Here is a 25,260-nt window from a genome sequence, read left to right as displayed (position 1 = left end):
TCTCAAGCTGCAGTGGGGGAGGTTTAGATTGGATATTAGGAAAAACTTTTTCACTAAGAGGGTGGTGAAACACTGGAATGCGTTACCTAGGGAGGTGGTAGAATCTCCTTCCTTAGAGGTTTTTAAGGTCAGGCTTGACAAAGCCCTGGCTGGGATGATTTAACTGGGAATTGGTCCTGCTTCGAGCAGGGGGTTGGACTAGATGACCTTCTGGGGTCCCTTCCAACCCTTATATTCTATGATTCTATGATCTGGAAGCCTCCACTAAGAAATAGTGTCCTGTAAACTAGCTTAATCCACACAGCTGCCCTACGAATTTTCAAAACAGGGAAATTCCTCAAACAGAGCTGCCTGAACTCTAGTGGAATAAGCTCTAATATAGCTAGTTGGATCTCACCTGGTTAATGTATCGCATGCCCTTACAGTTGGAGACCCAGGCTTAGTTTACACTACATAGTTATACAGGCACAGCTATGCCAGCCTAGGAGTGTTGAGAGAAAAAACAAACATAACTATGCCACCAAAACCCTCACTATAGATGCAAATATGCCAACAGAAGAGTGCTTCTGCTGTCTTAGCTAACATTTCTCAGGGGTGGTATTTCTAAGCTGCAGTAGAGCTTCTTTTATCAGATTACGTTAATTCTACTCTATGGAGATATGCAGATATAGGCTCCATAGTGTAGAAATGGCAACAGACATGGCCCCACTTAAGACAATCTCTGTGTGGATATAGGGTGCCCCGAACTCCATCAGCAAAGGCCACAAATAGTCTGGGTGTATTCCTGAATGATTTTGTTCTGCTGATGTGAAAAAACAAAATGAGATATGAATGGACTGGTTTTCAGAGAAGTCTGAGATAAAAACTTGGGGTGAGGTCTACCCAAGGTGAAGTGATCCTGTTCTTATGAAACACTGGATAAAGGAAGACCTGTTATGAGGGACTGAATTGCCCCTATTCTTACAGCTGATGTAATGGATACTGAAAAGGCAGTCTTCATAGACAGGTGGTATAGGGAACAGGTTGCTATTGGTGAGGGAGGAGAGGGAAGGGAATAATCAACCTCACTAACACTGCATAGGAAGTCCCAAGAGGGAGGGAACTCACACACCAAGGGAAAATAATGAATGAGGCCCTTAAGGAATCCTGCCACTGTAGGGCCTGAAAAAAATAATATGGTCCAGGACAGGAGGATGACATGAGACTGCTGCTAGATGGATGCCTTTGGAGCTAATGGAAAGCTCAGATTTGTATCAGGGTTAGCAGGTTGTCCAATATTGTTGAAATCGGTAATGTCACGTGAGAAACGTTGTGCTGAGATGCCCAGATAGAAAATCATTTCCATTAAGCTTAGTAAGTCAGTCTAGTTGAAAATATTTTGCTTTGGAGAGCAGAATATTCTGGAAACTCCGCTGAACAGCTTCTTTTGGTGGATGACATCCAGCCAGCATCCAGTCTGTCAGATGCAACAAGGCTGTATTTAGGTGTAGGATCTGACTGCTGTTCTGCAAGACTGTCAGGCAGGACTGGTAGACTACCGTATTGAAAGGTTTATCAGATCTTAATACCAGAACTGCCTGGCTCAGCTAGGGACTATCAATCATCCACCCAGCATCTTGCTCTGTTTCTTCATGGGGCTTGGTGGGAAAGCATATGTTAGTCCCAGTGTCCAGGGGATAAGAAAGGCATCTGTCAAGTAGCCACTCTGGAGCAATGCGAGACAGACAAGGATACCCCCCCCCCAAAAAAAAAATCACAATCACCCTGGAGCCTTTCAAGGAGTGATGGCTTCATCCATTACTAAACTTAAAAGTTTGTTGCCTTCAAATGGCAGGTCCTCGACTGTTGTCTAGAGCTCACTGGGTCACCAAGGATAGCAGCCATGATAACTATTGCTGAGGTCATAGTACGTGTCATTGTATCACAACTCATTCCACTACAACTCAGTGCATCCAGCTGTTAATTTCAGGAAGGCAGTCAGCCCTCATCCATGACAGACTTAATCTCTTCTTGGGGTTCCTCAGGGAATTTGTCTACAGGGAGTTTGTCTATAAACTGAGACAACTGGTCCTATGTTAAATAGTCATATTTGGAGAGGAGAGTCTGATAGTTAGCCCCCTCATCTGGAGCTAACTGTGTGCATAACTTGTGCCTGAAGATGTCCAATTTCTTTAGATTCTTCTCTCCTGGTGTAGACTTAGGATGTCCCCGTTTTGGCTTCTCCTGAACCTGATGGTATATGTAACCAAAAATATTTAGACCCCTTTCAGATACCTGGTATCACCTGTCACTTAACTGCATTTATTTTTTTTTTGCAGGTTCCATTAGCTGCAGCACATAGGATGTCCTAGAGTTTGTCCCATTTTGCTTGAATTACCTCCAGGGGCACATCCAAGGTCTCTGCCATCTGATTCATGAAGTCCTGGAATACCTTGAATTCATCTAATGAGGCAGGCAAGGGTGGTTTCACTTCCTCATCTGGGGAAGATGAGGAGAAAGCAGCAGTTCTTCACTTTGCAGCTGATGCTCTTCCTTTACTATCCTCCTCTTGATTCTCCATTATCCGAAATGCACCCACCGCAGACTTGTTGGCGATGATCTGATTTGCCTGTTTGGAGCGGCTGATCTAGCCCTCGAGAAAGTGGATGATGCAGGCTTTCTGGAATATGGCTGCACAACACAGGTTGTTCAATAGGACCATGGATGGTAAGGATAGGAATACTGAAGCGGGAGATACATGGGGGTACCCAAGAAGGAGGATTCCTATGTGCCCAAGGTCTCTTTCTTCTACCTTTCATGGACTCCTCTTTAGAATCCCTCCCTGACTTCCAATGTGCTACCCAGGAAAGGGAAAATGGACAGATTGGAGATGAGTCCATGCTATGCCCAGCTGAAGGGTATACTCCCCACAAGGGGGTCTGTCTCTGTATGGGGGAGGTGGGTGCCAAGGATACCTCCTGAATCTGATGTACCAGTAACTCTGAAACTGTTGGGTTTGGATATCACCACCCTCAATCTCTCAAAGAGAGAGGACTCCAGTACCCAGATCACTGATAAGTCACGTGGCATGACATATAGTTTAGGTGTCAAGATTGTTGGTTCAACGGTAACAGGTATAAGCAGACATCATCTGCACGAAGGTGGAAGGTACTGGGAATACCAAGTAGTAAGGCTCTCTTTGACAGGGTCAATGATGAGGAGCTGGTACCAAGGGTAGCACGGTCCACTGATTTAGCAAGTACCACATATGCTGTCTCTGAGTTTGGTACTGGGACACTGGAAGAGGCCTTCTGAGGCTTCCAGCCCTCAGAAGAGTGATTTCAAGACAAATCATGAGTCTGATGATCTGGTGTCTCAACTTTCTGGGCACGGATGACCCAAGCAAGCCTTGGCTCATCTCTGGAGAAGTGCTCCTTTCTGTCTGAAAATATAAACACACAGTAATAGCAGATGAATGGGGCCTTTGATAAAATATGGCTCGGGATATCGGGGTGGAATCCAGCCTCCCAAGGCCATTAACAGAGAAGGACTGACTGGATGGCTGAGGCATGGTTATAGCCTTCTTTTCGGTAATCTGAGGCAGCTTGCATCGATCTTTTGGGAAATAGTTTCATGCAAGCTTTCCTTGCTCTGAGTGAATTTGGACAAAGAGCAACAAACAGAACATTGCTACAGAATGTGTCCTTCTCCAAGGCAGAGCAGACATCAGAGTACCTGTTAACAGGCATCAAAGCACTCCATGAGAGACAGGCCTTAAATCTATTGTTTTTGCTTGTGCCATGATGCTAGTCACACTGTAACAAGGCGCAGGTGCTCTACCCTAAACATTTATCTAAAAAAAAAGGTCAATTTTTTTTTTGGCATGCCACTAGGTGACTAACTTAATTAACCAAACTAATTTACAATGCCCAATGTGCTAGGGTTCCATCTCACTGCCAGGTGGTATGGAGGAACTGATGGCCTACTGGGCCTGCTCTGTCCTTCATAGCCCCAATGGACACTGGATTCTTCTGGACAGTAATCATGTGCACATCGGGTGGGAAGAGCACAAGGAGTGGAATCCATATGGACAATTACACAAAGATTATATGGCATGGGAATAAATAGTGCTTTCAAGTTTGGTTTACCTTCTAGTATTTTAATTCTGAAGGCCTTGAAAGTGAATGTCAGCAACGACAAACCAGTGGTAACTGCCTGCAATTTTTTTTTTTTTTTTTTTTAAATCATTGATTGGAGCAATGCTTCATGTTGTACTATGAACGTGTCTCTATAAATGGTTCTCACATATTTGGATTTTCTTCACGTTTTGAAGCTCTACACAACATTTCAGTGTTAACACTGAAGTAATTTTGTTTTTAGTGACAAATTTTGCTCCACTGGATGGATGGAAAAAGTTACAAATATAATGTAAGTTTAATATTTTCTTGTGGTTTTGTTCTTTGCTTACAGTAACTTTGTAAAACTAAAATAGAAGATTCCCTACAAATGGGAGCTTTAAAATAAGAATTTAAAAACAGCATTTACAGTGTGGTTTTATATTAAAATGCATTACAGATTGCAATAGCACAAGTTTTCAAGTTAGTTTTGTGAAGACTCAACCAGATATAAATCAAATTATGTTTCTTTAAAATAAACAATAATTTAATTCACTGATTTCCTTAATTTAAAGATTCCCTCATCAAAACTACAAATACAGGTTCTCCAATTTTGAAATAGGGAAAGTTACTGGGAGAAATGGAAAAATATGTAGATTCACCATTGGTCATCCTGAAGGTATTTTTAAAAACAACTTTAGGGTTTGTTGAGGGCGAATTGCTGGGGGTTTTTTTAAATTAAAAAGGGAAAAGTGAATCTTCTTGTGGCAAAGTGTTGCACACAATAAAGCATGACACAAGAATGCCATCATCTGTCAACTTTAGTCATAATGGTGGACATTTAAACAGCAGGTGGAGTGTGAGAGCACTGGTACCAATCAGGTATTGAATGTAGGCAGGGGTCATCACTGTAAAGGTCTCCCAAAATCATGTTTAATGGCTGCAATAGATGAAAGCAGTAGATTCTGTTTGTTTTCAATGTCAGGTGTAGCATAGCAACATAAATGGCATATTTCTTAAATAATCACATACCTGCTCGCTTTGCCTCAATGCAAGCAATACTCATTTCCTCTTTCAATTCTCGATTTTCATTGGCTATGGCTTCTCCTACTGTAACAAATCTTCCAACTGCTAGGTTAACTGCTTGACCCACCCGCTGAATTGCTTGCAATGTCTTGTCTGACCACTTTGGTTTATCCTTATGGTTAATAAGAGTAGTTATCTATAATAAAAAAAAGTTAATTGTTAGGATGGCAGATTAGTCAACATTTTAACATGAAAATTACTAGCAAGTTTTCAAATACACCTGGGGCCAGACCTTCAATTTTATTAGCCAACACACGACTGCACTGAGTCACATGGAATCATGTGTTAAATATTTCTGGAAACAAATTCAAAACTGAATATTAAAAAAGCAGTTTGGTGTTCCCTCTTCACTTCTGAACTCACACCCTCTTCTCATAAAAGATTAAAGATTGACTTTTATTTTTAAACTTCACAAGTAGTAATGGGAGCGGGTGTACTAAAAATAAACCATTCTAAGTCACTTGACAGGCCAATAATACTTACAATGTCCCTGTTAAAGTTGTTGTGTAATTCTAAACTGACCAGCATTGTTTTGGTTTGCCAACACATTCACAAGTCCTGCCATCTTTCCATTCTGACTGTCTATTCAGAACTTGTGTATTTTAATCAACGGCTATATCACATAAATAGAAAAAAGGCCATTTGCAGAGATGTGCATGTACCCAATCAAAATCTTAATGTTAGCAATTTGCCTAGCAAACCCATTTATGTAATCAATGCTGGAGCTAAATTACATTTTGAAGAACTTTACCCACCTCTCAAGACCGGATACGCATTTTTTAAAAATTACTCTTAGATTTGGCTCAATTTTGGACCCATTAGCCTTGCATCAAAATAGGTCTTATTTCATAGCAGTGAAAAGAAAACGGGATTAGGAAACCTAGAACCTCCCCTACCTACTGTAAAAAAAACTGCAGGACATTGCCCAGCTATAAGAAAATACTTTTGGGTGTGTGGGGTCTGTGCAAGGGGATGCTCCCACCCTACTCCAATCTAGCAAAAACAAATCCTGCTGGCTGCCAAACCTTCCCTCCAGTAACAGAAGGACTTATGCTCTCTCACCTTCTCCCCACTATGAAACCCTTCTTTCCCTCTCCAATTCCCCAGACAAAAGAACTAACTACACTGTAGCCAACTTACTTTTGCAGCAGCATAAAATAAGTGAACATGTTTGTATTAAATATTAACTTCAATATTCCAGTCACAGTCTTACGCAGCTCCATTCATTTCACAGTTCCACAGAAATTTTAGTCAGAATACTACACTGAAACTGAACAGAAGAATCTTGAAAGAATATTATTCAGGTAAGAAAATTTTCCATTAAGATCTTCTGCCATTTCAGATACTTGCAGCAGATGGACACAGTACATAAAACCTTTTTGGGGAGGTCATCCCTCAATAAGCTCAGCTAACACCTCTAAGAACACTTTATGATCATTTGCTAACTTTTAAAGTAAAAAGACCAAACTTAATTTAAGCTTAGACTGAAACTATATGGAGTGATGTTAGTCTGAAAAAAGTGGAGTATGAACTGGCACGAATGTCCTGAAGAGAGATAGTAATCAAACGAGGGAAATTCCCCATTTTCTCTTTGATCATCTATGCTAATCTTGACACTCGGGACCTTCCAAAGCATATTCCAGACCCCTAATGGAGGCACTCGCAACCCACAGTGGCCTGCAGTATTCTCCTTCTGAATGCTGCATCTACTGAGGCTATACATCCACTCTAATATTTGAAAAAATGTGTGACATGATGCAGCGGTTGCTTTACAAATTGCCAGCAGAGCTGCTTATGCACGTTTCCCATGATAAAGCCAATAATTCCATAAAGTAAAACTTGAATGTTTCTGACACTTCTTACTGAAATACGCCTCCATTAGAGGATGTGTTATCCAATTATACAAGGTTTCAGAGTAACAGCCGTGTTAGTCTGTATTCGCAAAAAGAAAAGGAGTACTTGTGGCACCTTAGAGACTAACAACTTTATCTGAGCATAAGCTTTCGTGAGCTACAGCTCACTTCATTGGATGCATTCAATTATACAAGGTAGACTTGGGTGCTGTTTGTCCTTTCTTAGGGCCTTGATGCAGAATGAAAAGCATCTGAGCTTCTGAGACAGAGATGATTCTTAAAACTGATTACATTCAAACATTCATTACTGTTCCTTGGGATTAGGACAAAGAGGGACAGTAATATTTTGGTTCAAATGGAACAAAACAGGAAGCCTTTCACAAAAATCACAGCAATGTCTTGAACACTAGCATGGATAAAAACAGACTTGTTTACAAAAAAATCTTAATTTGATTTTTTTTAAACTTTAAATGAAATATATTTTTCTTTTCAAAACTAAATCAATTTAAAATTAAGTTTGAAAATTATGACAACCAATGTTAAAGCCTTTTTAAAAAAAAGTCAAAAACCTGAACTGGTACAAGTCACTGACTAACAGACTAAGTGCTAAAACCAACTTTTGACATTAGTATCCTTCTCTGCAACTGCAGATGAGGATATCTTCATTTCAGTTTATTCAACTAGTTCAATTCAATGACTGGTTCAATGTTGAGAAACCAATTAGAAGACACAAAAATCAGGAGAGCTTCTTTTCCTCTTTCTGTAAATAAAAACTAGGTACGAGAAGAAGAGCTCTACTCGCTGTAAAATCTTGAAGGACGTGACCAGAAACAATAAGTTCAATTCATTAACTACACATAATACTTCCTTTGTTTAATAAAGGAGTTTTAAATAAAAACATTTGATACACTTTCTTCTTATGTATCCAGCATCTTTAGTTTTAAAGAATGAATAATATCAGAATTATGTTTTTGTGCATTTTTAATTCTAATTTCCATCCAAATGAATCACTTCCATCTCTTCAAGAAAATGACTTTAAAAACTTACCAGTTCACCATGCTGCAAGTAGTAACAAGACCTTCAGTGATAAGAACCAGAGAATTCTTCATAATAGCTTGAATGGTGATTTGGTGACAGCATTCAGAGCTGAGTTCAATTCTCATAGTGGGGCAGGTGAACTGAAAACCAGCCTAAGATTCTCCACAGAACCCAGATATGACCAGAACATGCCCCCAACGCCACATTATCTAAGTGGCCCTGTGAGGTCACACTTACTGGTAATTGGAGAATCAGTGAGCTGGCATTCATCCCTATGAGGCAGACTACCCTGAAAAAGCTCCAAAATATCAGGAAGGGTATAAACTATAGAGTGAATGTCACACCAAGAACTGACACGTTCCCAAACGCTTGAATGCTGCACCAAAGTAGACTGATTCCAAGAGAACAACATTGAAATGACCTTATGCAAAAGCCTTTATTTCTGAAGTTTGCCCTCCAAATAGCCATGCCCTATACCTGAAATTAGACGTATTGTCACAGGTGATAGGGTCCCGTGTCAGGATCTCTTGTCACTGAAGTTCCACAACCAGATTCACCAGGCTTGGATATTTTGGCTAGCTCAGAGTGATCAGAATCAAGTTCCCTGTGGGCCTAGTTCTCTTTTGGAGCACCTAGGACCACAAACAGGTACAGCAGGCCGAAATCCCACCTGAAGGGCACAACTATATCCTGGGAGTCGTGCTTCCTGTATTTACAGAAGCAACTGGATTTTGTATCACGAGATTCACTAATAAAAGCACACATTCTAAAATCTGAAACCAACTTTTTTTTTAGCAGACGACAAATTGGTTAATTCAAAACAGAGCCACTGAGACTAAAATGCAAGTTAGATATACTAGAGGTAAACTGATTTTTGTTGAAGGTAGGGTTCACATTTCATGAACAACAATCAACTTGATATACATGACAATGGTTAACAGGGAGGAGGCAGAGGGTATTTAGTCTCAGAAGATAAACTGGACAGATACAAATTATAGAGTATTCTAGAAACTTTCCATTTTAATTATTTGTGTTGTCACCATATTTTATCAACAAATAATAAAATATATATGAATAAGATTTTTTCATACATTTCACAGAGTAAAGCCAGGAGGATCATGAGCTCATCTAGTCTGTCCTCTTGTATATCAAAAGCCATTAAATTTCACCTATATTGAGCCCAGTGACTTCAGTTAGATCAAAGCATTTCGGTCCTCTGGAGACTAAACTGTTGCATCCATCCCCGTCCCAACCCCTCCGTGCCCCCGCACCCCCATCATTGCAGCCCTCCCCATCCCAGCCCCCACTCCCCCATCCCCGTCATTGCATCCCTCCCCATCCCATCCTGCCCCCCACACCTACCCATCCCAGCCCTGTACCCCTTACAGCACTCTCCCATCCATCCTCTCCACCTCCCAGAGCCGCCACTCCCACATCCCTCACCCACAATTCACCTCCATACACTGCTGCACTCCCATTATATCCCTATACACCCCACATCCTCATGCACCTGTAGCCTTCTGCCTCCCCATCCACTTCCCTGCCACACCCCTCCTCTCTCCTTCACTGCCCCCCCACACTGCTCTCATCCTTGGCCTCTTTCCCTCCCCATCCTCTCTCCTCCACCCATCTTTTCCCCTCCAGCCCACCCTCCTCCCTTCCTGGCTTGGTGATTTAGGCAGCCCCTGGAAAAGTGTATGAAAAAGTTTTTTTGTGTAGGCAAGTCTGTGCGTGCATGCATTGTATGTGTGTAAGAGACTGTGTGTAGGGAGATGCATGTATTCCCACACGTGTGTATACCTATGTGAATAAAATTTGCAGCCTCACTGACTTATTTCTTTTGCTGGCTTGCGCACAAAAAAAAAAAAACCAAAAACTGATGACAGACTGTGTATTCTCTTTTAAAAACTTGTTCTGAAATGAAGAACTATAAAATAAATGTATTATTTCTTAAAAAGTGAATCCTGTTGAAGTGAGCTGTAGCTCACGAAAGCTTATGCTCAAATAAATTGGTTAGTCTCTAAGGTGCCACAAGTACTCCTTTTCTTTTTGCGAATACAGACTAACAAGTTTGTTACTCTGAAACCTGTTGAGTAATTGCAGAAAAGCCATGTATTATACATTTCTCCCCACCTTTGTCTAGCTACTTTATAAACTCTTTGTTGCAGACTCTCTTTCTATGTGTATGTCCAGCACCTCCCACCCTGGAGCCCTGATCTTAGTTGGGGTTTCTAAGCACTAAACAACAATATATAAATAATGTGGAAGTATGCGTGTTAGTGTATGCTAGATGTGAATACATGAATACACGTGTGAATCTGCATGTAGGCGTGGGAGTCAGTTTCTACAGATTTATCTATCTGGACAGGTATGCATTTCTGTGGTTGTGCTCTATGGATTTGTATTTGGGCTTCAGGAGTGGGCCTTTAATGGACCCACTGCAGCTGTGATAATGTGTGGTCCTAATTCCACACACAAAGTTACAGTAACTTTAGTGAACAAAAAACATGGAGCTGGTTACAAAAAATTGGAAGAGCGGAGGGAAAGAATCATGAAAACCTTTGTAAACTTTCATTTTTTAAAAAATTATCCTTTTTGGCTATTTTGCTGCCAGCTCTAGCATCCTGTAACAAATGAAACTTGAACTTGGAAGAATACATCTGTCAAAACAATAAATATGCCTGTTTGGGCCTTGCAGTGAAAATGAGCATATGAGCGAGGATGGGGGAGAGCAAGCAACAGAGGGAGGAGGGATGGAGTGAGCAGGGGCAGAGCCTCAGGAAGGGATGGGGACGGGGCAAGGTTGTTCAGTTTTCTGGAATTAGTAAGTTGGCTGCCCTATCCTGGAAGCTAGAGAGACCTGGTGTTTCAAGAGCTAGAAGAGCTAGCAACAACCTATCAGAGTCCAGCAGGCTCAGATAAAAGGTGCTGTGGGGTCTTAGCAGGTCAGTTCCTGGCTGGGACCAGAGCAGAGAAGAAGGGTACTCCATCCTGTCCCAAGGAGCCAGACAAGTAGCCAGAGAATTTAAGGCTGGCTGAACTCTGGGATTGCAGAGGGAGAAGAACCAGAGGACACTGGCCTTGGGATGGGGCTAGTGATAAAGGGCCTGGTAGGAAGAGGCCCAGGGAAATAGCAGCAGAGGACTGAAGAAAGCAGTACGTGGCTGCTATGTATAGGGTCCCTGGGTGGGATCAGGTTCCTGTACTAGTCCCAGGTAAAGTGGCATAATTCCCAAGAGGGGCACTACTCGTTTGGAAGCCTGAGAAAAGGGCTGAATTTATAGGGTCCAGAGCCAAGGCAGAAGACCCTAGCGAAGGCAAAGAGAATTTTATTTGCTAGACTTTCCTACCAAGGAAGGGTTCATTCGGACTTTAAGACTTGTCCGGAGAGCTAAATCACTGAAGAACAGCCAGTTTCAGCTGGCAGTCTACAGGGGGCACGAGGGGAAAGAAATGGACTGCAGTACCACGCCCAGCTGCTAGGAGGGGCTCAAGAGATGAGTGCTACATTACAGTGGAATATGGCCAGATGATCCTAGCAGGCAAGCCACACCCTAGGCTGCAAAAGAAATCTAAAAAAACAAGGTCCCTGCCAATCTGACCTAAGGGGAAATTCTTTCACGACCCCAAATCTGGCAATCAGTATGCAAGCAAGACATGCCACCCAGCTATCTAAGAAAGCGGGGGGTGGGGGGGGGGAGGAGTCGTCGTCACAGTTGTGTTTTTCAAACTATTTGAAAAATACTTTTAATGAGGTTGGCAACAACATTGTTCACAATAGCATGGGATACAATTTCACTCTGTTACCACTATTGGGTTTCTTACTCAGTGTTGATGGATCTCCATGCAAGCTGTGAAGAGAACAAGAGTCTAGAAAGACTGGTTTCCTAGTTGTGGAAGTGTGTTGTCAACACTCTAGAAGTTAGCCATGGAATATGAGTCAGGAGAAAATGTTCATCTGCAATCATGTATGGAAGGTAAGTGAAGCGTTTTAAAAAACAAACATTTGTAATATGGGATTACAATAAGTAGTTTATTACTCGTAAGAGATGTTCTGCCATCAGGACAGGCTCTTTGATAGGAGGGAAAAAGAAGGAAGGCATGTCCTTAAAACATGCAGTTAAATCCCTCCTAGCTCATTCCGACTGTAAAATACTTAATAGCACTCAAGGTGGGAAGGAGATTCTACAATGCAGAGGAGTAACATCTCCCCATCTGTTGAGGATTAAAGTAATGGGATAGGAAAATACAATCCTCATTTGTTTGGGGGCAGGCTGGGGTCGTTACTATGATGGTTCTAATTTATTTAAGTTGGAAGGATGTTTGGTGAAGTTTGTTTGGTTTTTGGGAGGGATGGGGGGCTGTGTGTGTTAAAGGGAAATAACACTGACAACTGCTGTGTTTTGTTAAGACATCTCAATGTCAGGTAAAAACTGAACCACAAATCAAAATACAGAACAAAAACAAACAAAAATACTGAAGTTGGAAATATTTTATGTTGGTGTAATTTATATAATTAAATACGTTAGCATCAGATACAGTGTATTCTGTTGTGGTGTAAAAACTAGAAGGGCTGTTTGTGATAATACTGGGTACTGGATTGTTATGAAAACCATGACAAAAAAAGGACAGAGCTGGAAAAGGCTGACTTTGGATATTAAACTTTGTTTACTGCTTAGTAATATTTCAGAGAAAGTAATGAATAAAATCACAATTATACCAAATGTAAAATAGCATCATTAGAAGAATAAGAAGAGTTCTGCAGGAACAGATTAAATCTGCTCCCAATATCCTGTTACTTCAGAAAGCACAGCTGTGTGGTGGACAAGAACAAATGATCCAGGGAAGTATTTTAGTCAAGCATCTTTTTCCCTTCTTGAAACCTCCGGAAAGAGAAAGTGATTATACAAATAGTCAGATATATCCCTTTTGTTTTAGATAAACACATAAAATTGAAGGTAGAATCCATTTAGGAGAAAGTGACCCTAAGGTAAGTGCCATCCCCCAAATCAAGGGCAAATAAAATCTTAAGTTTTCAAGAACTGGAGACTTTTAAATAAAGAAATTCTAATTAAGTAGGGTAAGGGATTTTTACTGTGTACTAAATGCAAGACTTACACAGAGACATCAAACAGAGGTGCTTATAAAAAGTAAAATGGTTATAATTTAGTCGTATGTGTTCGTTACTACAAGTGACAGAGGACACACATATAGCTAATATTACATGGCATGACTCAATAGAAACTCACCTGAGAGACTGGATATCTGGTCCAGAACATAAAAAACTGGGTAGCGTCTTATCTGCTTAATGGTAAGTCTTACATTTTTCTATAACTTGGATAACCATTGATCCTCCCTTTCTAGGGACAGCTGAGTTGTTGTGGAAGCCCAGTTTCTTCACTTTCAATAAAGTGTGTGGGGGGGTGGAGGGTGAGAAAACCTGGATTTGTGCTGGAAATGGCCCACCTGATGATCACTTTAGATAAGCTATTACCAGCAGGACAGTGGGGTGGGAGGAGGTATTGTTTCATGATCTCTGTGTGTATATAAAGTCTGCTGCAGTTTCCACGGTATACATCTGATGAAGTGAGCTGTAGCTCACGAAAGCTCATGCTCAAATAAATTGGTTAGTCTCTAAGGTGCTACAAGTACTCCTTTTCTTTTTTCAATAAAGCAGTCACCCTCCCTAGAAAGGCCAGTAAAAGCCCATACATGCACAACATGAGTAATCTTCTCTGATCGCTCACCTGCAGAACTAACTACTTCAAACTTCTCTTCTACTGAGATCTGTAGGTCTGCACTGCCTGGGGAAGAGAAGCAAGGAAGGAAGGGAAGTGAATTACATTTGCCAAAGCTCCCTTAGACTAGAAGATCAAAGCAGGGCTACCTAGGCAAACTCCTACTGTGACCATAGAAATAACCGACTGGTCAAAGTTCTTGCGCCTGAACAAGAGAAATGAGCTTCCTTTGTGGTACTACATAGCCAAAATCAATTCAACAATTGTTTCCAGTGGATTTGTTGTGACTTTTCTGATACACAGCACAGATTTAGGGGAGACAATCTTATTGATATTAATCTCAGAAGAATACTTTGTATAACTCACAGCTGTTTATGGAGAAGCAGTATTCTTGGAGGAAGGTGATCACTGTATACTATGTATGTTTGTTCATCTTCATTAGTGGGGACACTTTGATGAAGATGTTATTCAGAAAAAGTGTGAATGCCGTTTCTCTCAAGGCTACAAGTGATAGTTGTGAACAAGTGTGCAATACACAAAAGGCCAAATGGAATGGTATGATCCATAAAGGAAACCCTCAGCTATCTCTTCAAGAATATGAATGTGCCTTTTCTGATTTGTCAAGGTAAGAAATCCCTGGGGATTAAAAGAAACCATCTAGTCTCAGTTTTGAAATTGACATATCTAGAGTACATGGCCTGAGGCTAAGTATTGCCTTAGTACTACCAGATTTTTTTTTGCTGACAAAAGAAAAAAGGTTTGAATTTTCACCTGATAAATCTCACTGAGGTAATGAATTCTTCTACAACCCTCTATTTAAGGTAGCTCGGTGAAGTAGATCCTCAGGTGGAGTTTGAGTTCTGTTGAGAAGCCCCCTTGTACTATTCCCAGGAGACACCCGTCTGAGGCTCTGGAAAGCCAACCGTCTGAGAATAAGTGGACTCTGCCTCCTTTCAGTGGATTTTGCCAGGGATTAGGAGTCATGTGATTTGTTGCTTATGAGCAGCTGTGGAAGAATGATCTTTTCTGACTTTCTTTGGTTAAGTTGTCTAATAGTATCCTGATGCTTTATAGCCACAAAAAGATATTCAGTCTGTCATAGAGTCCATAATCTTCTCATTCACATGAGGGCCTTAGCACTTATACTTTTTACAAAGAAACCATGAATTAAAATATAAGAGACCCCATTGAGCATGGACAGCATTAAGTGATTACATCACCTGGTTTTAGAAAATATTTATAGCTATCACATATACGACATACATAGAGCTTATTGCATCAGATTTTTATTCAGTGAATTCTCTAAGTTTTTTATTCCTGCTACAGCAAAATGTTCAAGATATTTTCTACAGGGAATAAGGACTCGTTTTAGTTCTGCAGTACATCTTGAGCACTAGTTCTTACACTGGTTTGCATCTTTCCCCCTTCTACATCAAGTTGTTTACAAAAGGCATTTTCATTAAAAATTTCAAGAAACCTCACTAAAATATGAAAATTGAGGCAACACATATAGGACAGAAGACATACAAATCCTGCCATAAGTTTGCACTATAAAAATCTACTGTTCTGTCACATTAGAGGACACTTGCAGAGGACTTAGTATGTGGGCTTTTGAGACAAGTTTCCTCGGTAACTAAAGAGAGACTAGCTGATTCATTTAGAAACAAAACCTCAATTTCAAATACCGCACTCTTTAAATAAAGTCTCTCTAAATCTCAGGTAATACCTAGGACCAACATTTGCTCATTTTTCCTAATGAGGACTCCTTTAACCAGAAAAGCACATGATATTTGACATTCAAGTCTACAAAAACCTTTTACTGCACGCACTGTAGCAAGAATAGGATATCCAATATCATTTACTGGAAGGGCCATAAAAACAACACTACTTACCTGTACATTTAACACAAGCAATGATCAGAAGTTTACATAATACACTAGGCTAGATTACAGCATGACATCTAATATTATTTATTTGGTTAACTACATTTTCACACCCTGAAACTGAATTAGTCATGTAAAAAAAAAAAACCAAATACATCATGCCCTCTTTTATGGCCCCACCCTCTGAACAGTCAGAGCTGTGGATGGTGGGGCAGAGGATATAAGAAAGCTACAATAGAAACTGCTACTTGCAAGTGCCACTGGTCCAAACTGCACAATCAGCACATTCCAAGAATGGGAATGTGCAGAGGTCAATCAAGAATAATTCCCTATTGCACATATATGCACATCCAGATAATTAAATGTTTTTGTGGCTAGATAACTCATTCCTTGCAACCTATGGTGCATAAAGATCATAGGTCAAGCAAGTGACCACACACTAGGCATCCAGTTGTCCCAGAGAGCAACTATCTGTAAGGAAAGGAGTACTTGTGGCACCTTAGAGACTAACCAATTTACTTGAGCATAAGCTTTTGTGAGCTACAGCTCACTTCATCGAATACATCTGATGAAGTGAGCTGTAGCTCACGAAAGCTTATGCTCAAGTAAATTGGTTAGTCTCTAAGGTGCCACAAGTACTCCTTTTCTTTTTGCGAATACAGACTAACACGGCTGCTACTCTGAAACCTATCTGTAAGGAAACACCCTAAATTCCCCTTGACTTCATCAATCCTGATCCTGACAAAGTGACAATACAAAGACACCTAACCCTCAAGCTATGGCTATGACCAAGCACCTGTTAACCACCTCTAGAAACCCGAAGACCATCTCTCTCTAGCTCAACCCAACGACCATTTTCATAGACTCATGCTGATGAAAGACTGGTAGTTGAAAATAAAATTTTATGGGGTCTGATGACAAGCAAAGAAGGGAGAATTTTAAAAATGCAACGTGACATCTACTCAATACTGAAGTATTATGCAAATCTTTGCTTACAAAGGGAGAAACCTCAAAGAGAGATCCTGAGAGAAACCATGCACTGTTTCTCTATTTCAAACATTTGCAAACTTTGGGCAATACTTATCTATGTGAAGCAGCTGCAGATCTACAGAAGAAGAGTACTAACAAATATGACAAACTCACATCCCCCCTTCTTTAACTGGTATCTTTCATTAGGAGGGTAACTGTTTCACTTACTACATGCATTCAGTTTTTACACTGCTACAAAACAGAAGTTCTATTTTATTCATTCTGCGCTATTGTCAAAGCTGAATCCCCGCTCTGTCACTTTTAGTGCAGAAGGTTGGGGCCCGCAAGGATTCTAAAAATTAATACTGGCCACTCCAGGCTTGTATTAAACTCCCAAGGTTACAGATTTTCTCTGACCTTGGCTTGGGAAACGCTGCCACCACCCAAATGCAAAAAACCCCCTTGGACTCAGGAAGGAACACTTGGGAATTCCACCCTATGGGGTACCCTCAAGCCCCTTCTCTCACCAACCTACCCACCCACCCCCCGTCCAGGGAAGAGCTGAGAAAGAAAACAAAGGAAATTAGCTGTTGCCACCAGCTAATCAAACAGCATATGCACAAACCTCTTAGGACACCAAAAATCCAATCCTGTTCTTAAAAAAGGTAAATTTTATTAAAAACAAAAAGGAAGAAAATACATCTGAAACTTAGGCTTTTGCTAGATTTTAAAAGAGCAATTCCAAAAAATTAAGCACCCAAAATAGCTTTCTTGGGGTTTTAGCTTAAAGGTTACAAGCAAACAAAAGCATCTGGGGTTAGCACAGAGGAGAGCCACAAGCCAAAATAAAGAAATAAACCTGATTGTGTCTATTTAAACATTTCCTGTCCAATAATTTCTTCTAGGTATGGAAGATGAATTTTTATACCTGGTTCAAGTCTTACACAGCATTCCTGCTTATAGCATTGCTGCTCTGTCTCCTTCTCCAGGAAACAGACAAATGGGAAGTTTTTATTCCATTTTAAAAAGTTTAGCCTCCCATTGGCTCTTTTGGTCAGGTGCCCACTCCTTTTCCTTTACCTGGTAAACCTTTACAGATAAAGCAAGCAGAGAACAGCCACCAAGAGGGACTTTATAGCTAACTGGGTGTCCATAAAAGGGAGCCACCCCCCCTTCATTTATCACAGCTATACAAAGAAAAGTCTGATAATCCTTTGAGAGAAAACGGACCACAAAATAATTTTGATCACTAAATACAGCTTGGTCTTTGGCATGAAGAAACAGACCAAGATTTGCTCCCTATAACCAGCTGCTGAACTCCTCAAAGAATTTATATTAACAAAAGTTAAATGTTAATTAGCTGCATATTAGATCGTTTATTCTACATTCCAAATCAAGAAAGTGATGTTTATTCTCATTATAGTTTGTAGAGATGGAACAGATCTACAGCTAAAGACTTGAGGCCAGATTCTGCCATCGTTATTAACACTGAATACTACCTTAATCTGAAGGTAGCCCCGTTAAATCAATAGGACTATTTGGAGAGTAAGGTATTTCTCAGACAATGAATAGGGCTGTAGGTTTGTCAGTGAGAAACGTCATTGAGACTGTCATTTTCCTGTTTGCTCATGACTTGTCTGTGTGATGTCTTTGCATCCATGATTTTAATAAACTCACCCCAGCAGTGTCTGTCCTAGGGGGCTGAGCCCAGCAACTGGCTCTGGGCATTGCAGCGCTGCTCAGGTTTGGCCTGGCTATCCAGCCCTCATTGGGGCAGCCAGCCCAAACCTGGGAAGCACTGCAACCATATGTACCAAGCTGCAATGTCTAGAACAAGGAGCTACATCCACCCCATGGGGCAGAAACTGTAGGTGTAACAGCTGCGGGGTGGAGTGCAGGACAAGCTCACTCTCCAGCACTTCTCTGGCGCCCCCTCCTCCCCACTTATCTCAGCATATTTTTTTAAATAAAAAGAACTCACAAAACTTGTGTGACTGCTTCATGACCAAAAATAATGCCAAGACAAATCCACAGCCCTAATAATGAGTAAGGGTGACAAAACGTAGCCCTTACTGAATAAGAAAATAAATCAGTGTATTGCGATTGGGGGGGGGGGAGAAGAGGGGTGCTTCCTTTTATGGACACCCAGCAGCTATAAAATCCCTCTTAGTAGCTGTTCTCTAACTGCTCTATCTGCAAAAGGTTAAAAAAGTCTCACTGCTATGCACAGGTAAAACGAAGTGAGTGGGCACCTGGCCAAAAGAGCCAATGGGAAGGCTAGAACTTTTTAAAATTGAAACAAGACTCCCCTTCTGTCTGTCTGTTGTTCTCCCGGGGAGAGGCGGATAGGACAACAGCTATGCTGTAAGACGCTTGGGCCAGGTATGAAAACAAATCATCAGTATCATACCTAGAAACCACTCATTTAAAACCCCAGATAAGTAAGTAGATCAGGAAATGTCTAGGAAGACGCAATTAGGTTTATTCCTTTTATTTTGTTATGACTCATGGATTCCTCTGTGCTAACCCCAGGTGCTTTTGTTTTGCTTGTAACTTTTAAGCTGGATCTCAAGAAAGCTATTCTTGGTGCTTAATTCTTGTAGTTGCTCTTTTAAAATCTAGCAATAGCCTGAGTTCCAGATGTATTTTCTCTCTTTTTTTTTTAAATTAATAAAATTTACTTTAAGAACGGAATTGGATGTGTGTGTCTTAAGAGGTTTGTGCACATGTTGTTTAATTAGCTGGTGGCAACAGTTGATTTTCTCCCCCCCCCCCACTCTTCCCCAGAGGAGGGGGTGAAAGGGCTTGAGGGCACCCCACAAGAAGGAATTCCCATGTGCACCTTCCTGGGCTCTTAAAGGGGTTCAACATGTTTTCATTTACAGAAATAATTCCTTATTCATTTTCCCCTCAATGTTTTAATATAGTTGTTCAATCATTGGGGGCTACATTGTAAGTTACATTCTGGCCTGAGTAACAGGTGACATATATATGCACCACCCAGAAACACAATGGGTAACAATTTGTTCTCACGGCACAATTCTTCCCCTAGTCTCCCTTGTTGTGCTGGACAAAAACCAATTTATTTTTTAAAAGTCACTTAAAATTAAACTTTTCTGTTTAAAAAGAAGCCATTTTGAAATTATGACAACTTAAAAGTTAACTTAAACTTAAAAGTTTAGGCCTTAACCTATGTAAATTAAATAAGTATTCAGACAGTTCATGTTTGCAGCTGGAGCTTTAAAGAAAGTCAAAGCACTGCTGGTTAAAAACTTATAACTAGAGTTTGCTGAAGTGATATACCAGTGTTTGACAACAATAGTTTCTTCTTCAGGTAAGGAGACAGTATTTTCTTCATTTCAGTTTATTCAACTAGTTCAGTTCAATGACTAGTTCACTGAAAGCTAAGAGCCTGATGGGTAGCTGAAAAAGCAGAAAAGTTTGTTTTCCACTTCCAATCCACAAATAAAAATGAGGTGCAAGAGCATAAGATCTACTCATTTTAAAATCTTCAAGGACATGGTGACCTTAGTTCAATTCACTACAGATAATATTTCCTTGTTTAATAAGAACATGTTTTGCATTTCAAACTGACTGATAAACTTACGAGTATCCAGCCCATTGAAGATGGTTTATTAGTTAAATAAACCTACTTTATAATGACAGGTTTCAGAGTAACAGCCGTGTTAGTCTGTATTCGCAAAAAGAAAAGGAGTACTTGTGGCACCTTAGAGACTAACCAATTTATTTGAGCATGAGCTTTCGTGAGCTACAGCTCACTTTGCTCAAATAAATTGGTTAGTCTCTAAGGTGCCACAAGTACTCCTTTTCTTTCTACTTTATAATGCTGCTTGTGCATTTTAGCTAGTCTGATTTCCATCCAGTTTGATGCAAACAAGTAAAAAAAATCTAGTAAGAAAGAAATAAATCATTCACCATTTTCGAACATTATAAAAAAGCAGATGTTAAGAACCTCAGTAAATGTATGTTAAGCTGCACAACAGCTTAAATAAATGTATACAGCTATTGTGTACCTTCCCAGAGAGTCAAAAGTAGTACCAAATTATACCTATCAATGAGACTCAATCTCTCTTTAGGAAAAAAACTGGAAAGTACAAATGCAAAACAAGATTAAAATTGATTTAAATCAATGTTTCCTGCTTACTGATTTAAATCATGATAAAAATTGGTTATTTAAATGAATCCTTCCTGGCTGGGTGGATTAAGCCACTTCATCCCTTTTCATGGAGCAGTTTATTCCCGCAAGTGCATCCAGCCAGCTACTGTGGACAACAAATAGGTATGGCAGAGTCAAGACACCTCCATAACCCTAGGCTGCTTGATTGCAAAAAGTATGAAGGCTAATCAGAGCGTTTACTTGGCTGCACTTATTCCAACTGTGTAGCTGAATGAGAGCCATGACAATTCAGCCCTGCATGCTTCATTTCTTAATTGGTTCACTCATTTTAAATCTGAGAAGTTATACTTCTAAAATAGCAAACATTTTACTGCAGACAGCTTTTGTTAGCTCACTGTGACTAGTTAAATTAATAGCTCAAAGCTACCAAAGAGAACATTTTCTACTGCATTAAAAAAAAACTGCACATCAAGAAGAAAATTGATACTATCATGTTTTTAAACTGTGGATCACAAATACACGTGCGAAATACGAGCCTGCTGCCTGCCTTTTTGTGGGTTTATAAAACTAATGACACACACTCTTATTATAGTCACGACAATTAAGTGCAACAACCGAGAGGGGAAGGTAGTAAAAGAAGGGGGAAAAATAAGTTAACTCAGCTACTTACAATTATGTACACTGTGTGATTCTACTATAGTCACCTTCAAAAAAACTACCCCTTTTTCATCATAGCTTATTGCAGGCTTTTCAGAAGAATATCTTTCAAAACAATTTAAATGAGGACAGAGGCAGCTTGGTGGACTAAGAATGAGTTCCACTTGAAGGCAGCAACATGAAAGGTTACAAAAAGACAGGAACATAAGATCAGGCCTGCAAGTCCACTTAGTTCAGTATCTGGTATCCAAATGTGGCGATTTCCCGATGCTTAAGAGGAAGGTGCAACAAGCCTTGCAAGACAGTGTAGTCTTGTGTCTAGAGTACTGAACTGGGACTCAGGAGATCTGTGTCCTCTTCCTGGCTCTGGCACTGGCCTGTTGTCTCAACTTCAGCTCTGTGCCCAGCTTCCCCCAACGATAAAACAGGACTTACCTCCTGTTTAAAGCACTTTTGAGATGTACTTGTGAAAAGTACCATACTAGAGCTAGATGTTATTAGGCCTTCCACATTAGATCTCATCCAGATCTCTAATAGAGATCAGCATAAGCCTTAAAGCATGAAGTTTAATATGCTTTCCAAAGTCAGTTATCCATATAAAGTAACAATTAAAAAAAACTTGCTAAATTCTCAGTCTCAAAGACGTCTTGTGGCAAAGAGTTCCACTGTCTAAATGTGTTGTGTGACAAAGTATTTAATTTTATCAGTTTCAAATTTGCCACATTTTAAATTTCATTGAATGTCCCCTTTCCACGTACATTATGAAATTGGAAAAACCAGAGCTCCTAATCTAGTTTCTCTACACATTTCTTATTTTAAATACTTTTATCATGTGCCCCCTTATTCATCTGAGATAAACAATCCTACTTTTTATAGGAACTTTTACATGCCTCTAGTTATTCTTGTCAACCTTTCTCTTAACTTACTCTAGTTCTGCAATATTTTTTGAGATGCAGTGACTAGTACTGCACAAAATATTCCAGATGAGACCCCCACCACCGATTTATGTAATGGGATAATATTTTTTGTAAAATTCTCCATCCTGTACCTAATGCACAGTGGAAGGATACAGAAGGGTCATCAAGGCTTTCTTTGTTATTGGAGCAAATGGGGCTGGAGAAAATACAATATAAAGCAAGGTCCAAGATGTAGGCAGGGGTGGAACTGATCACGGCACTGATCACAAGAATGAGAAATTTAAATTTCATGTTAGGGAGGCAAGAGAGCCAATGAAGGTACTCAAGAAGTGAATGAAGCTTTTTGGTAAATGCAAGAGGAAGATTTTAGCAGTTACACTTTGAAAAAAAGACTTGAAGGGAATGAAATAGCTATCAACAAGGCTGAGGAAGAAGGTATGGGATGGCTACCAAGATGGAAGATGACCAGAATGTGGACAAGGTTTTAGATACAGGGACAGGATGTGGGAATCCAGATTTTCTAAATCCTGCAGAGTAAAGAGCTATTTAGCAAGCTTTGATAAACACTTTGATCTGTAGGAGGAACAGCATATTCAAAACTAAGTCCACAGGCCAACACAACACAATCACCGGCAAACCTCTCTCATTTGAGATGTCAGCCCTGATATACAAGTCAGTTCTAAAACCAGCAATCCACAATTAGTTAAAATTCAAGCCACTCAGGAATTCCTCAAACGGTGAACTTTCAGAGTAGCAGCTGTGTTAGTCTGTATTCGCAAAAAGAAAAGGAGTACTTGTGGCACCTTAGACACTAACCAGTTTATTTGAGCATAAGCTTTCGTGAGCTACAGATGCATCGGATGCATCCAATGAAGTGAGCTGTAGTTCACGAAAGCTTATGCTCAAACATACTGGTTAGTCTCTAAGGTGCCACTAGTACTCCTTTTCAAACTATGAAATTGCTCTTCCAAATGTTGCTACAGCAGGCTACACATATTTAATTTCTATTTATGCAATGTTACTCAAAATGTCTTAAATTTTACCTTCAGATGTACACCAAACATCGGCAAGTTGTTTGTTCCGTAATCTGTTGAGTCACAAAGATGCTTATGAATTCTGACTTGATTCATCCAAAATATCTTCACTGATAATTTGAACAATGAAATGTGTTATCTGTTTGTACTGACACATCCAATTCTCTGTATCCGTGGTCCTCAACCTATTTATCATTGTGGGCCGCAGGTTGAGAACCACCTGCTAAAACTCCACACACACCTCTATGCCCAGTGCCCCTCGCCCAGAGGCTCCCCCCACAGAGTGGGGCCAGGACCCCTGCTACAAGGCCAAGAGCAGAGTCCTGGGCGCAGGGGCGGCAGCCATGACCCCAGGCACGGGGCCAGGAGTGGAGCTCCACATAAAAACTGGAGGTGCTGCAGCATCCCTGCAAATCCTTAGTTCATGTGCCTGTTCTGCCCAGATCCCCCTCCCCCACAAGCCTCCCCAGAGACTCTCGCTCCCACACCCTGCTGCTGGCAGGAGTGCTCCAGCTGGGCTGCCTGATGCTGTCTCCCCCTCAGCCAGCCCCCACCCCAAGCCAGACCAGAGAGCAAATTTTGAATTGTTTTTAGCACACAGCTGGGCCGCAGCTATGTGCTATTTGGGCCGCATGCAGCCCACGGGTCAAGAATCACTGCTCTATATAATGGGCAACCTCAAGCCCACCAACTAACTTCAGTATGGGCCTGACCCAAAGGCTGACTAATTGAAAGACTCCATCTTAGGCCATGTCTACACCAACACTTACGTCAGCAAAACTTATGTCACTCAGAGGGTGAAAAAAAAAAACAAACACCCCCCTAAGCAACGTAAGTTTGGCTGGCATAAGCGGTAGTCTGCACAGTGCTATGTCAGCAGGAGAGCTCTTTTCCGCCGACATAGCTACTGCTGCTCGTGAAGGTGGTTTTATTATTTATTTATTATTATGTTGACGGGAGAGCTCTCTTCCATCGGCGTGGAGCAGCTACACAAGAGATCTAACAGTGGCACATTAAAGATGTTTCTGTTTGCCAGAGTAGATTAATGTGAATCATCATGTGACAAGGTGCAACTCACCACTGCAGTGCCTCCTGCTGGCTATCCCAGGAATTAGCTCTGCTAGCAGTGCACTCTCTTCTGGCGGTGTCTTGCTGTCGTCACTTCTGCTCCACAACCCATGTCACCCCCAGGACCTTCCGACTGTGTCACACTGTTCTCCCCCCTTCCAGGGGAACTGCAGTCCACTGTCCAGCCATTTCCCTCAGTAGCAACTGCAGCCAATTATCAGGCCACTTCATCAGTGGCGGGACGGGGGAAGGAACTGAGTCCACCTACTACTCCGGGTCCTGGCCCAGGGACCCTATAGATGGCCACCACTTGCTACGTCCCCTCCAACTCTTCAGTTCATTTCCCTAGGCCACTTCCTCACAGCTCCCCAGCAACCTATTCGCCCTTGCCTCAGACTCTCAGCCTGCGAATCCCTGCAGCCACCCAGGAGCAGTCTTTAGCTCCCTGCAGTTGCTGCTAGCAGCACTGCTCTGTCCAGGGTGCTGGCAATCCTTCCTCCTGCTAGGAGCCTGACCTTCCCTCCTCAAGCGCCAGGCAGCTACTGAAGCTGCTCTGCCTTGCAGCTCTTCTTAAATGGACCTGCCGGGCCCTGATTGGCTGCCTCTGCACAGCCTCCCTAGGGCTCTATTAACCCCTTAGAGTCCAGTGCAGGGCAAGTGTCCCATCACACATCAATTTAATCATTATATAAATCAGCAAGCAGGAAACCTTGATTTAAATAAATTGCTTTTCTTCTTGTTTTGCATTTTTACTTTTCAGTTATCCTCCTAAAGAAAAATTGATA

At 41.0% G+C, this 25,260-nt stretch overlaps 2 protein-coding genes across 5 annotated transcripts in view; one reads left to right on the top strand and one right to left on the bottom strand.

Moving 5' to 3' along the window:
* CTNNAL1 (catenin alpha like 1) overlaps positions 1-25,260 on the bottom strand; it is a 123,464-nt gene that overhangs the window by 90,028 nt on the left and 8,176 nt on the right. For 3 of the 4 annotated variants that reach the window (XM_048839457.2, XM_048839459.2, XM_048839461.2), the window contains exon 2: positions 5,127-5,316. In XM_048839457.2, coding sequence (XP_048695414.1) covers positions 5,127-5,316 — 190 coding nt within the window. Of the gene's footprint in view, positions 1-5,126; positions 5,317-13,818; positions 13,870-25,260 lie in introns of those variants that run through there. The other variant, XM_048839462.2, reaches the window with a different exon arrangement.
* Positions 6,415-25,260, top strand: part of ELP2 (elongator acetyltransferase complex subunit 2) — a 231,655-nt gene continuing 212,809 nt past the window's right edge. The window contains exons 1-2 of the mRNA XM_048839455.2: positions 6,415-6,484; positions 11,901-12,048. Coding sequence (XP_048695412.2) covers positions 12,000-12,048 — 49 coding nt within the window. The 5' untranslated portion in view covers positions 6,415-6,484; positions 11,901-11,999. The remainder of the gene's footprint in view (positions 6,485-11,900; positions 12,049-25,260) is intronic.

The sequence above is a fragment of the Caretta caretta genome, chromosome 2, assembly GCF_965140235.1.
Source record: "Caretta caretta isolate rCarCar2 chromosome 2, rCarCar1.hap1, whole genome shotgun sequence".
In the NCBI taxonomy this organism is placed as follows: domain Eukaryota; kingdom Metazoa; phylum Chordata; order Testudines; family Cheloniidae; genus Caretta; species Caretta caretta.
This window is presented reverse-complemented; position numbering and strand designations above follow the sequence as displayed.